General features: G+C 33.2%; 1 protein-coding gene across 1 annotated transcript; it reads right to left on the minus strand.

The window, feature by feature from the left end:
* Window positions 1-3,357: 3,357 nt before the first annotated feature.
* On the minus strand, window positions 3,358-3,834 carry LOC149153963 (SKP1-like protein 14). Its single transcript, XM_089443993.1, has one exon. The coding sequence runs from the start codon at window positions 3,832-3,834 to the stop codon at window positions 3,358-3,360; it is 477 nt and encodes a 158-aa protein (XP_089300119.1).
* Window positions 3,835-11,790: the final 7,956 nt, after the last annotated feature.

Consider the following 11,790-nt stretch of genomic DNA (forward strand, 5'->3'; position numbering starts at 1 on the left):
TAAAAATATAAAATGATATTATAATAATTTTTATTTTGGACCATCCATGATCCAAATAGACATTATTTTACTTGGCATTTTCTTTAATTTTAATTTCTAGTGGTTATTTACGTTCCTAAAAAAAAGCGGACTCAAAGCTTTTCTTGTGTGTCTTTTCCAAAAATGATCGAGCATGCAGATAAGGTATTTGTGGAATCTCATTTTTCTTTTATTTTATGAAGAGATAAAAAGTGCAGAGATAAAGTTGACATCTTATATACCTTGGTTTATAACACCTTCATTTATAATATTTATATTAGGGTTTACCATAGGCTTTTCCGAATATGAAAATCAATCATGGTCAACCATGGTCCAATGTCGCATTGTGACAAAGATTGTCTCAATATCAAAATAAACCATAGTTAGGCATGGTCAAACATCAGATTATGACAAGGATTTTCAAGATATTAAAATCAATAATGGTCAACCATGGTCAACCGTGGTCCAATGTCGCATTGTGACAAGGATTGTCTCAATATTAAAGTCAAACTTGGTCAACCATGTTTCATCGTTGGATTGTGAAAAAGATTGTCTCAATATTGAAATCATCCTTGCTCAACCATGGTCAATCAGAGTCAACCATGGTCACATTGTGACAAAGATTTTATCCTCATCCAAAGTGACATTGTCACAACCATGGTCATTCTAGGTCAAGCATGGTCCATTGTTGCATAATGAAAAATGTTTTCTCAATATGAAAATCAACCATGGTCTAGTGTCACATTGTGACAAAAATTGTCTCGACCTTAAAACATGTCATGGTCAACCATGATCCAATGTCGCATTGTGACAAGGATTGTCTCAATGTGAAAACCAGCCATGGTCAACCATGTTGCAACATCATATTATGAAAAGGATTGTCTCAATATGAAAATAGACCATGGTGAAATGTGGTCAATAACCATGCTCACATTGTGACAAAGATTCTCTCTTAGTCCAATTCCATATTGTGACAACCGTTGTCATCCATAGTTAACCATGGTCCAATGTCGCATTATGAAAAAGATTGTCTCAATATGAAAATCAACCATGGTCAACCCTGGTAAACCATTGTCCAACATCACATTGTGACAAAGGTTGTCTCAATACAAAAATCAATCATGGTCCACCATAGTCCAACATCAAATTGTGCACAGATTGTTGCAATATGAAAATCAATCATTGTCAAACATGGTAAACTATGTTTATAATATTTATCTTATGGATTTTTATACCTTGGGTTTATAATATTTTTTGTAGGGTTTGTATACCTTGGTTTTACAATATTTATCCATTAGGTTTAATATTATTCGCTTGGGTTTATAATCCCTTGGGTTTTTAGTATTAATCCCTTGGATTTATTATTCCCCTGGGTCTATAATAATTATCTTACCATTTATATACCTTTGGTTTATAATATAATCCCATGGTAAACCATGCTTATTTTAGCGTTTATATCATTTATCTGAGGACTTATAATCCCTCGGGTTTTTTTGTAATAATTCCTTGGGATTTTAGTATTAATTCCTTGGGCTTTTAGTACTAATCCCTTGTTTTTAGTATTACTCCCTTGGGTTTATAATACCTTAGGTTTTAGTATTAATCCCTTGGGTTTATTATTCCCTTAGGTTTATTATATTTATCTTGGGGTGTAAGTACCTTGGGTTTATAATATTAATCCATTGTGTTTAATATTATTGCCTTGGATTTATAATACCTTGGGTTTTTAGTATAAATCCTTTGTGTTTATTATTTCCTTGGGTTTATAATATAAATCCCTTGGGTTTATGGATATAAGGGTTCATATTTGTATGGTATAAATATATAGGGTTTTTAATATTATTTCTTTAGTTAAATATAATATTATTAGTTAAAAATATTAATTAAAAATTATTAATATAAGTTATTTATAAAACCAACATTGTGACAAGGATCGTCTCAATCTTAAAGTCAACCTTGGTCAACCATGTTTCATCGTTGGATTGTGAAAAAGATTGTCTCAATATTGAAATCATCCCTGCTCAACCATGGTCAATCATAGTCAACCATGGTCACATTGTGACAAAGATTTTATCCTCATCCAAAGTGACATTGTCACAACCATGGTCATTCCAGGTCAAGCATGGTCCATTGTTGCATAATGAAAAATGTTTTCTCAATATGAAAATCAACCATGGTCCAATGTCACATTGTGACAAAGATTCTCTCTTAGTCCAATTTCATATTGTGACAACCGTTGTCATCCATAGTTAACCATGGTCCAATGTCACATTATGAAAAAGATTGTCTCAATATGAAAATCAACGATGGTAAACCATGGTAAACCATTGTCCAACATCGCATTGTGACAAAGGTTGTCTCAATACAAAAATCAATCATGGTCCACCATTGTCCAATGTCGAATTGTGCACAGATTGTTGCAATATGAAAATCAATCATTGTCAATCATGGTAAACTATGTTTATAATATTTATCTTATGGATTTTTACACCTTCAGTTTATAATATTTTTTGTAGGGTTTGTATACCTTGGTTTTACAATATTTATCCATTAGGTTTAATATTATTCACTTGGGTTTATAATCCTTTGGGTTTTTAGTATTAATCCCTTGGATTTATTATTCCCTTGGGTCTATAATAATTATCTTATCGTTTATATACCTTTGGTTTATAATATAATCCCATGGTAAACCATGTTTATTTTAGCGTTTATAGTATTTATCTTAGGACTTATAATCCCTCGGGTTTTTTTGTATTAATCCCTTGGGATTTTAGTATTAATACCTTGGGCTTTTAGTGTTAATCCCTTGTTTTTAGTATTTCTCCCTTGCGTTTATAATACCTCAGGTTTTAGTATTAATCCCTTGGGTTTATTATATTTATCTTGGGGTGTAAGTACCTTAGGTTTATAATATTAATCCATTGTGTTTAATATTGTTGCTTTGGATTTATAATACCTTGGGTTTTTAGTATAAATCCTTTTTGTTTATTATTTCCTTGGGTTTATAATATAAATCCCTTGGATTTATGGATATAAGGGTTCATATTTGTATGGTATAAATATATAGGGTTTTTAATATTATTTCTTTAGTTAAATATAATATTATTAATTAAAAACATTAATTAAAAATGATTAATATAAATTATTTATAAAACCAACAATTATTAATATTCTTTTATTAATAAATAGTGTTAATTAATATTAATAACAATCTTTTATTAAAACCAACCGATTTATACTAAAAAAACCAAGGTATTATAAACCCAAACTATATAATATTTTTCTATAAATATTTATGTTAGAAACATACAAATATTTATATTAGAAACATATAAATATTTATAATATAATATTTATCACTTGAGTTTCGATATTATTCTCTTTGATTATTAATATTAATCCTTTAAATTTATTATTCATTCCCTTTGGTTTCAGAGACTTCCCCTTAATCAAGTTGGCAATAGTTTCACAAGTCAAGTCGAGAAGGCCGTAAATATCGAGGTACTCAGAAGCCTTTGAAAGTTGGATGAGTGAGTTCTTATCATGGTCAAGAAGAGGCTTCATGAAATCAATATCCCAACTTCTAACCGTATCCGCCTCTGCATGGGGAGCAACACGTACATGGTATGTGCAATAATCGATGACCAGACCTAAAATCTTGCCCGAAACGTTTTCCATAACAATGACTCTCTCACTCTCATCCTCGCCATCATCTATCGCCATCATCAGGAACTTAGACAGCGAAGCTACCGCGTGATCCACATTGTATATTTTTCCATCGGAGCTCTGTAATGTCACTTTATTGGAATCTGCCATGGCTCTTGATATTGATGATAGTTTGCCGATATCAAAGAAATATCTGGTCGTCCTCTGGATTGAATCGATGGTTAATGGAATTGGTTCGCTGCCTGCCTTGATTCTCTTTCTTGCTTGTATTTATATATTCGAATGAAGCGATTAAAGTTGGGTGGCACCCACGTCACAAATATATAAGATACCCTAAGCGGACAGGTACCACTCAGATGTGAGTGTCACTCAACAAATGAGTGAATTTATTATTTTAGTTTTATTTTTAAAATTATAATTTTTTGTTTCTCAAAAATCAAAATACATATATCATATTAAAATAAATTCAATTAATAATAATGCATATTTATCGTTTTTATATTTTGTATTTAAATTTAATTAATAAAGATATGATTAATATTATGCCGATCACTTAAAAATAAATAAATCATAAAATATATCAAAGACAAATATCCCACATATATAAAATTAAATATGTCCTAAAATTTTCTTTGTTTTCATAAGAGCTTTTTTTTTTCATCCTAAGAAAATAAGCTAATCACCCAAGACTATGTATTATTAATGGGTAATTGTAGTTGTAGATGGTGTGGCTTTCTTTGAATAAAAGTGACTAGTCTGCCCCATTAGTAGGTAGTAGCCAATAATGGTTTTCCTCAAGCTTCATCACTAAGTAGTAGCAAATAAACAACAACTGAACTATGATAAGATTTCTTTCGGAGTATGTTAAAAATTGTATGTATTATTAAAGTTTTAGTAAAATTAAAAATAAGTTGATTTATGTGAAATTTATATAAATATAAATAATATTATTAAAAATATGTATAGATCTATCTCAACTTCTCATATATTAAAATATAAATAAAACCAAATCGCTTGAAATATAACTTTTTCATCAAATTTTACATTCCAAAAAATATTTAATTTTAAAAAATAAATATCTTAAAATATTTAATAAATAAAAAACGAAAATAATTATATATTAATTATATTTTATAGATTAATACACTTTATGTTTATACATTTTTAAACCTTATTTTAAATTTTTCCTTCATAATTTTTTATATAAATTAAATACATATAAATTTATTATATTAAACAACATCAATAATAAAATAATTAAAAATAATGCCATATATTTTTTAATTTTTATTTTGAATTATAAAACCTGCCTCTTTCGTAACATATTAAGCAACGTGACCATTAACTTGTAACATTCACTTTTGACAAATAAAATAACCATAAAATTTTCTTCATTGGTTTAGCCTTAAACCTGATTACTGAGACGTATTTATTTATTTAACTTTAAAGTCCTGGTATGATTTGTGGTTGCCTTAGAGTTGGCTAGCTCACCCTCCAGCCAATGTACTTTATGCTTGCACAGTCTACCAAGCTGCTACAGGGATTGACATTCATAGATCACATGGTTTTTGGTACGTTGGCATTTACTGCCTTGCTCTGGCTGAGTTGGTCTACATGCACGAGATTTCGTGGCGTGATCTCAATCGATGCTGAAACACTTGACTGCTACCTAGTTTGTCGATCTACAACCATCTGTCTCGCCTCTCCTCCATTGATTCTGAGCTGGAGATCCGACGGTGGTGGTTGGATAGGGTTTCATCAATTAACCACTTCCTCATGCCTATCGTTTTGTGATTTCATTGTTGCTTTTGGTCCGCAGCTTCCTGCTCCTCTGCAATGGAAAGTTAAGTTATTGATTGTTACAATGAGGTCGTTCCTCCTCCTGAGGCTTGCACTGGTTATCATGGTGCAACTGTAGAAGGCAAGTGTTGGTTGACATTGTCTATCAGTATCACTTTTAGTATGCTTTGAGTGGGGAACATGACTCTTGCCGAGGCTGACGAGATATTGTCTCTGTTCAACATGGTTCGAAGGCGTTTCAAGACGAAGACAACAGTTTCGTTATTGCTCCAGATTCGGAAGGTAAACCTTGACAACCCGAAGTCTTAAGAGTTTGACATTTTCTTGATTTTAGAAAGATTTGTTTAAGGGTTTTGATGATTGATTAGGTTGGCGTTTAGAGAGTGCATCCTTCAAATTCAGGTATTATTATGCCAAAGCCATTGCATGTGTTTTCCTAAGTTCTTGTCTCTTGTTAAAAAACTATGATGTGGTTTTCATATTTGACTATGGTTTACGGCAAGTATTTCTTCACCCTACTCTTCTTGCGCAAGTCTGGGAACTACCCTTCAAGGATCAAACTCTTACGGTTTTGTTGGTCATCAAGGTTGGATTTCTTGTCCTCGGCAGTTTAGATAAAGAGGGTTTGATGTTTCATCAAAACGAGCTCAAAGATTTACCTAAATTTCTTGAAATCCTTAATTAAATAGTTATTTTAAGCGAGTCAATAGACTCTGCGTGTAGTTTGAACAATGTGGGAAAGAATTTCCCAAACTTTGAACATATTTATGATTTTGATGTTGTAACTACTCTTAAGTCAGTTAAGGTATTAGTTAAGGATGTGTGATTTCGGTCGTAATCACTCGAAGGTCACTCTAGACTGCAAATTACTATTTGTAATGGATTGAATGAGTATTTATATATTACATTGTTATGTTATTTGGGTATCTCGAGTATGTCGTTCCTATTTCGCATGGCCTCACCACCTCTGATCCAATTTTTCCAGGATGTCATGCTTTATCAAAAAACTGTTTGGTCTTTATGGAAATAACTGTTTTGAAAGGAGTTTGTAGAAATAAGGGTTTATTCCAGGTTTATTTGTAAGATAATAGATGAATTGATAGATATTATATGGCAATACCTTTGTTTTTCAAATAGTCATACATTGCATTCCTTAGCTGTATGTTGTAGTTAAATGTTGTAATAATAATAAGTGCATATGGTCTCGGCACGCACCATGTAATTATTCCTTGGTGTATTCCATGAGCGTTTGCATACTCGTTCTAAATATTTTAGATGGATATGCTTGTTTGTTGTATATGGTTTTAGATCTTTTATACACAGAAAATACCCATAATATCCTCACATCAGAGAATGTTTATTATTACTTATCTTGAGAAAGAAACTAAATGCACTTTGTCTATTGTTTCTATTGTATCATTACTAAAGAATTTCTATACTTATTTATACTGCATACACATAATCTCTTTATGCTAAAGTGAGTAAGAAGTTCCTACCTAATTAAGCTATTAATTTACAGCATAGTACCTAGATACTAAATCAAGCATTTCATGGTACTTATCTGTTATAATAATAGCAACAACTAGCCAATAATCCTCTTTGGAAAGTCTCTCCTCCCTGCCACGAGTTCTGGCAATTACATCCAGACTCTCCCCCGAGCACTTTCTGTTGGTGTCACAGTTAATGATTTCCAGTTACAGTCAAGTACCTTGGGTTCCTAGACTACAATCCTACCCCCAAGTCCTGTACTCTTTTCTGACTATCTTTCTTGAGAATTCTCCCACTGGTTCCTCCAGCTCAAGGATATCTCCTAGATTCTTTTGTTTTCCCCTAAATCCCCCTTCAGGGCAGATTGGGTAATTGTTTTATTTGTAACTGTTTCTTTTAGTTCTTGTAAACAATTTCTATTTTCTGTCAAGGTATCATTCCAAATATTAGGTAACCATAATTTACTTTATTATTACATAACATAATGTAATAAAACTTAAAATAACAAATAATAAAATTAACTTATTACTCAATAATTTTCCTCCACCTTATGGTGTTACATCTTCCCGCCCATATGAGGAACAACATCCCTGGCGTTCATTTCACTTTCAGAAAGCAACACCGAATAGGCTTTCTGCATAAATTTTTCTTCTTCCGAGGTGGCCTCATCCAGGCCAAAGTGCTTCCACTGTACTTTAACCTGGCTGATTGTTAGGTCCATATACTAATAGTGTAACCCCTTATTGTTATTAGTACAACCTCCTTATTATATTGTTGTGCCTATGTAGTCCCCATATTGTTATTATTGTGCCCCATAGAAGCCCACTATTGTTATTATTGTGCCCTTACATTATTATTGTTATGTCGGCTCTCATTATATTATGACCCCTTAGATTCCTATATATAGAAAGGAGATCTTGTTATTTCTATCATCCAAGAATTATTCATTTATGTAATGTAAAGGTGGTTTCCCCCTCGAAGAGTCTTATTTCTAAGGTGTTTATCTCTCTTTTCTATCTTTTTGTGAGCTATTTTGATAACATTTGGTATTAGAGCTTTAGATTCTAGGGCTTCACTCCTCCAAACAGGTCCTCATAGAAGTTTCGCTATAACCTTTTTTTTGCGACGTTTCAGAAGCTAAAATGAAAAGCCATTTGAGACGAAATCTCGTTGAACCTCGGGTCTGAATTGTAGAGCTTCTCGCTATATTTTCAGAGATATGATATGAGGAATTCATAGTTGTTTCAAGCTCTAGAATTTCATCTAAAACAAGTCATCGTGGAATTTTCCCTATAACGTTTTTTCTACAAAGTTTCAAAAGCTAAAAAAAACTAGTTTGAGAAGAAATTGTTTTGAACCTCGGGACTGAATTTTCGATTTTGTCTCACTATATTTTCAAATGTATGATTTGAGGAAGTGAGTTTTTTTGTAGACTCCCGAATTACATCTTAAATAGGTGACCTTGTGAAAATCGTCATAACTTTCTCTTTGGGCATTAGATTGCAATTTCATAAGAAGTTCCAGAAAGAGGATGAACTGTAGTTTTTTGTGTGTATTTTGCAGATCTGAAGGTCAAAACAGTGACACGTGGCACTTCATACAAGTTCACTATTTTGTAAAGGTATATAATCAAGTCATCTTGGGAGATTGTGCATAACTCTTTCTTGGAGAATCCAATTTCAATCAAACTAGTGGCATTGGAAAGAGGACGTAGAGGGCTACTGCAAGTCGTGATTTTAGAACTAGAAGATCCGAAATTATAGAGTTACAGTCGTTCCAAGATTGAGTTCCTAAAATCAAGAAAAATCAAGATGAGGAAGCTTCATGGCAAGGATCCGGTAAAATAGATACTACAGATGGAGAAATACTTTGATCCACATGGTGTACCACTTTACAAAAGGTATGTAATACATCTAATTATTTAGAACCGGATCAATTTTTATGGTATAAAGGGCTTTGTTCTCGTAAATCACTTGTCACGTGGTCAATTTTCACGGGGGAAATGATAGCACATTATGAGCATACAAAAAGAAACACCTTCTTTAGCTACTTGATAAATCTCAAACAAAAGTGTTCAATGGCAGAGCACATTGAGGACTTTCAAAAATTGAATATAAGAGAAAATGATATTCCAGAGAAGCAGAGAATTGATGTATCCATAGGGACTTTAAAGGATATCAACATGAGGTTCGTCTTTGGGAACCTTATTCATTGGAGAAGGCATTCAGGTTGGCAAGAAAAGTGGAAAGCAAAATTATGGCAACAAGGAATTCTACCCCTCATAAATATAAACATGGAAGTGTTGTTTCTCCTAGCCTTCCACAACCTACAAGGGTAACACCACAACAATTGGAAGAAAAAAGAGCAAAAAGACTTTGTTACAATTGCGATAACAAATACATTAAATGTCATAAGTGTGCTGAGAATAAATTATTTGACATTGATTGTGAAGAGGAGGAAGAAAAGGATCAAGAAACATCAAAAGAAGAGGATATACACCAGGAACCAACCCCAGAGAAAGAAGAAATGAATCCGACCATATCTTGTAATGCATTGGCGAGAATTATCACTCCTCAAACTCTCAAGATAGAAGGACATATCAAGAAGAAAAAGGTTCAAGAAGTGAAAGATCACATCGAGAAAGAAGAAATGAATCTAACCATATCTTGTAATGCATTGGCTGGAATTACCACTCTTCAAATTATCAATATAGAAGGACATATCAAGAAGAAAATTTTTCAATAAGTGAAAGATCACTTCGAGCATCAAGAAATGAATCTGACCATATCGTGTAATGCATTGGAAGAAATTACCACTCCTCAAACTCTCAAGATAGAAGGACATATCAAGAAGAAAAACATTCAAGAAATAAAAGATCACATCGAGCATCAACAACAAGTTCTCCAACTTTTAAAGGATAACACCACTTTGGTGCAGAATCGAATGAAACAACAGGAAAATCAACATCACAGTGAAAGAAGTTTTGATGTAGGTGATTGGGTATTTTTATGGCTACATCTCAAGCAAGATATTTATGCGAAGGAAATGTTGGCAATACTACATGCACTTAATAAATGGAAAGCTTACCTAATGGGAGGACACATCAAGGTAAAAATGGATCATGATAGCCTTAAATACTTTTTAGAACAAAGATTATCTTTAGAAGGACAGAAAAAATGGGTCACAAATATGTTGGGTTATGTCTTTGAAATCATCTACAGAGAAGGGAAGAAAAATGTTCTTGCATATGCACTCTCAATAAAGGATCAGGATGTGGAAGCATTGTTTTATGCTATTTCTATTATCCAATGAGATTGGATAAACGAAGCAAGGGATGAATGGAAGAAGGATGAAGAAGTGCGGCCACTCATACAAAAGTTGCAGAAGATCCCAGTTCAAGAAATATTGCTAGAACTTGACGAGGAAGGAAAAATCATATTGGAACTGGGAGCAGTCAGAGAAACAAGAACCCGATAGCTACGAAATCAATCAATTTCAGAGTATCTCATCAAGTGGAAGAACTTACCTGCTGAAGATTGCACATGGGAGGACAAGAATTTTATACAAAAGCATCAAGAAGTACTCAGGTGTTGAGGACAACACTTTTTGAAGGAGAGGGGCATGTTAGGTCCCTATACTACTAGCATAACCCATTATTGTCATTAGTACAACCCTCCTGTTATATTCTTCTGCCCACGTAGTCCCCATATTGTTATTATTGTGCCCCATATAAGCCCACTATTGTTATTATTGTACCCTTACATTATTATTGTTATGTCGGCTCTGATTATATTATGACCCCTTAGACTCCTATATATAGAAAAGAGGTCTTGTCATTTGTATCATCCAAGAATTGTTCATTTAGGTAATGTAAAGGTGCTTCCCCCCTAAAAGAGGCTTATTTCTAAGGCGTTTATCTCTCTTTTCTATCTTTTTGTGAGCTAGTTTCATAACATTGGTGATGACTCGCTTCTGTGGGGTGGTTTCTCTTTGGTCAAGAATACGAAGAGGTTGTTCCAAGAACTCTCCTTCCGGTTCAACCTGCAACCAAAAACTCATAGTCATGATTCTGTTAAATATTTAGAAAAATGGCTCTAAAAGTCATATATCTCACTTCACTAGTTACCTGAATGTTTTCCTAGTTACTAATGTGTTGAGGGTTGTACACATATTTTTTTAGTAAGGATACATGGAACACATTATGGAGCCAAATGTGGCTGGGTAGTGCAAGATTATAGGCCACCGACACAATTGGTTCCAAAAGGCCATCGATTTGCATGTACTTGGAAGCCTTTGAAAGTTGGATGAGTGTGTGCTTATCATGGTCAACAAGAGGCGTGGTGAAATCAAGATCTCAACTTATAACCATATTGAACTCTGCATGGAGAGAAACACATACATGGTAGGTGAAATAATGGATGACCAGACCTAAAATCTTGCCCAAAACGTTTTCCACAATAATGACTCTCTCACTCTTATCCTCGCCATCATCTATTGCCATCATTAGGAACTTAGACAGTGAAGCTACCGTGCGATCCACATTGTATATTTTTCCATAAAAGCTCTGTAATGCCACTTTATTAGAATCTTCCATGGCTCTTGATATTGATGATAGTTTGTTGATATCAAAGAAATATCTGGTCGTCCTTTGGATTGAATCGATGGTTAATGGAATGAGTTCACTGCCTACCTTAATTCTCTTTCTTGCTTGTATTTATATATTCAAATGAAGCGATTAAGGTTTGGTGACACCCACCTCACAAATATATAAGATACCCTAAGCCGATAAGTACCAGTTAGATGTGATTGTCACTTAAC

The sequence above is a fragment of the Pinus tabuliformis genome, chromosome 9 (genome assembly GCF_031772625.1).
Source record: "Pinus tabuliformis cultivar Carrire ecotype Pingquan chromosome 9, CPIR1, whole genome shotgun sequence".
Lineage (NCBI taxonomy): Eukaryota > Viridiplantae > Streptophyta > Pinopsida > Pinales > Pinaceae > Pinus > Pinus tabuliformis.

Bases quoted from the DNA above. Each gene is read 5' to 3' on its own strand.
- LOC149153963 (XM_089443993.1), bottom strand. From the start codon at position 3,834: ATGGCAGATTCCAATAAAGTGACATTACAGAGCTCCGATGGAAAAATA.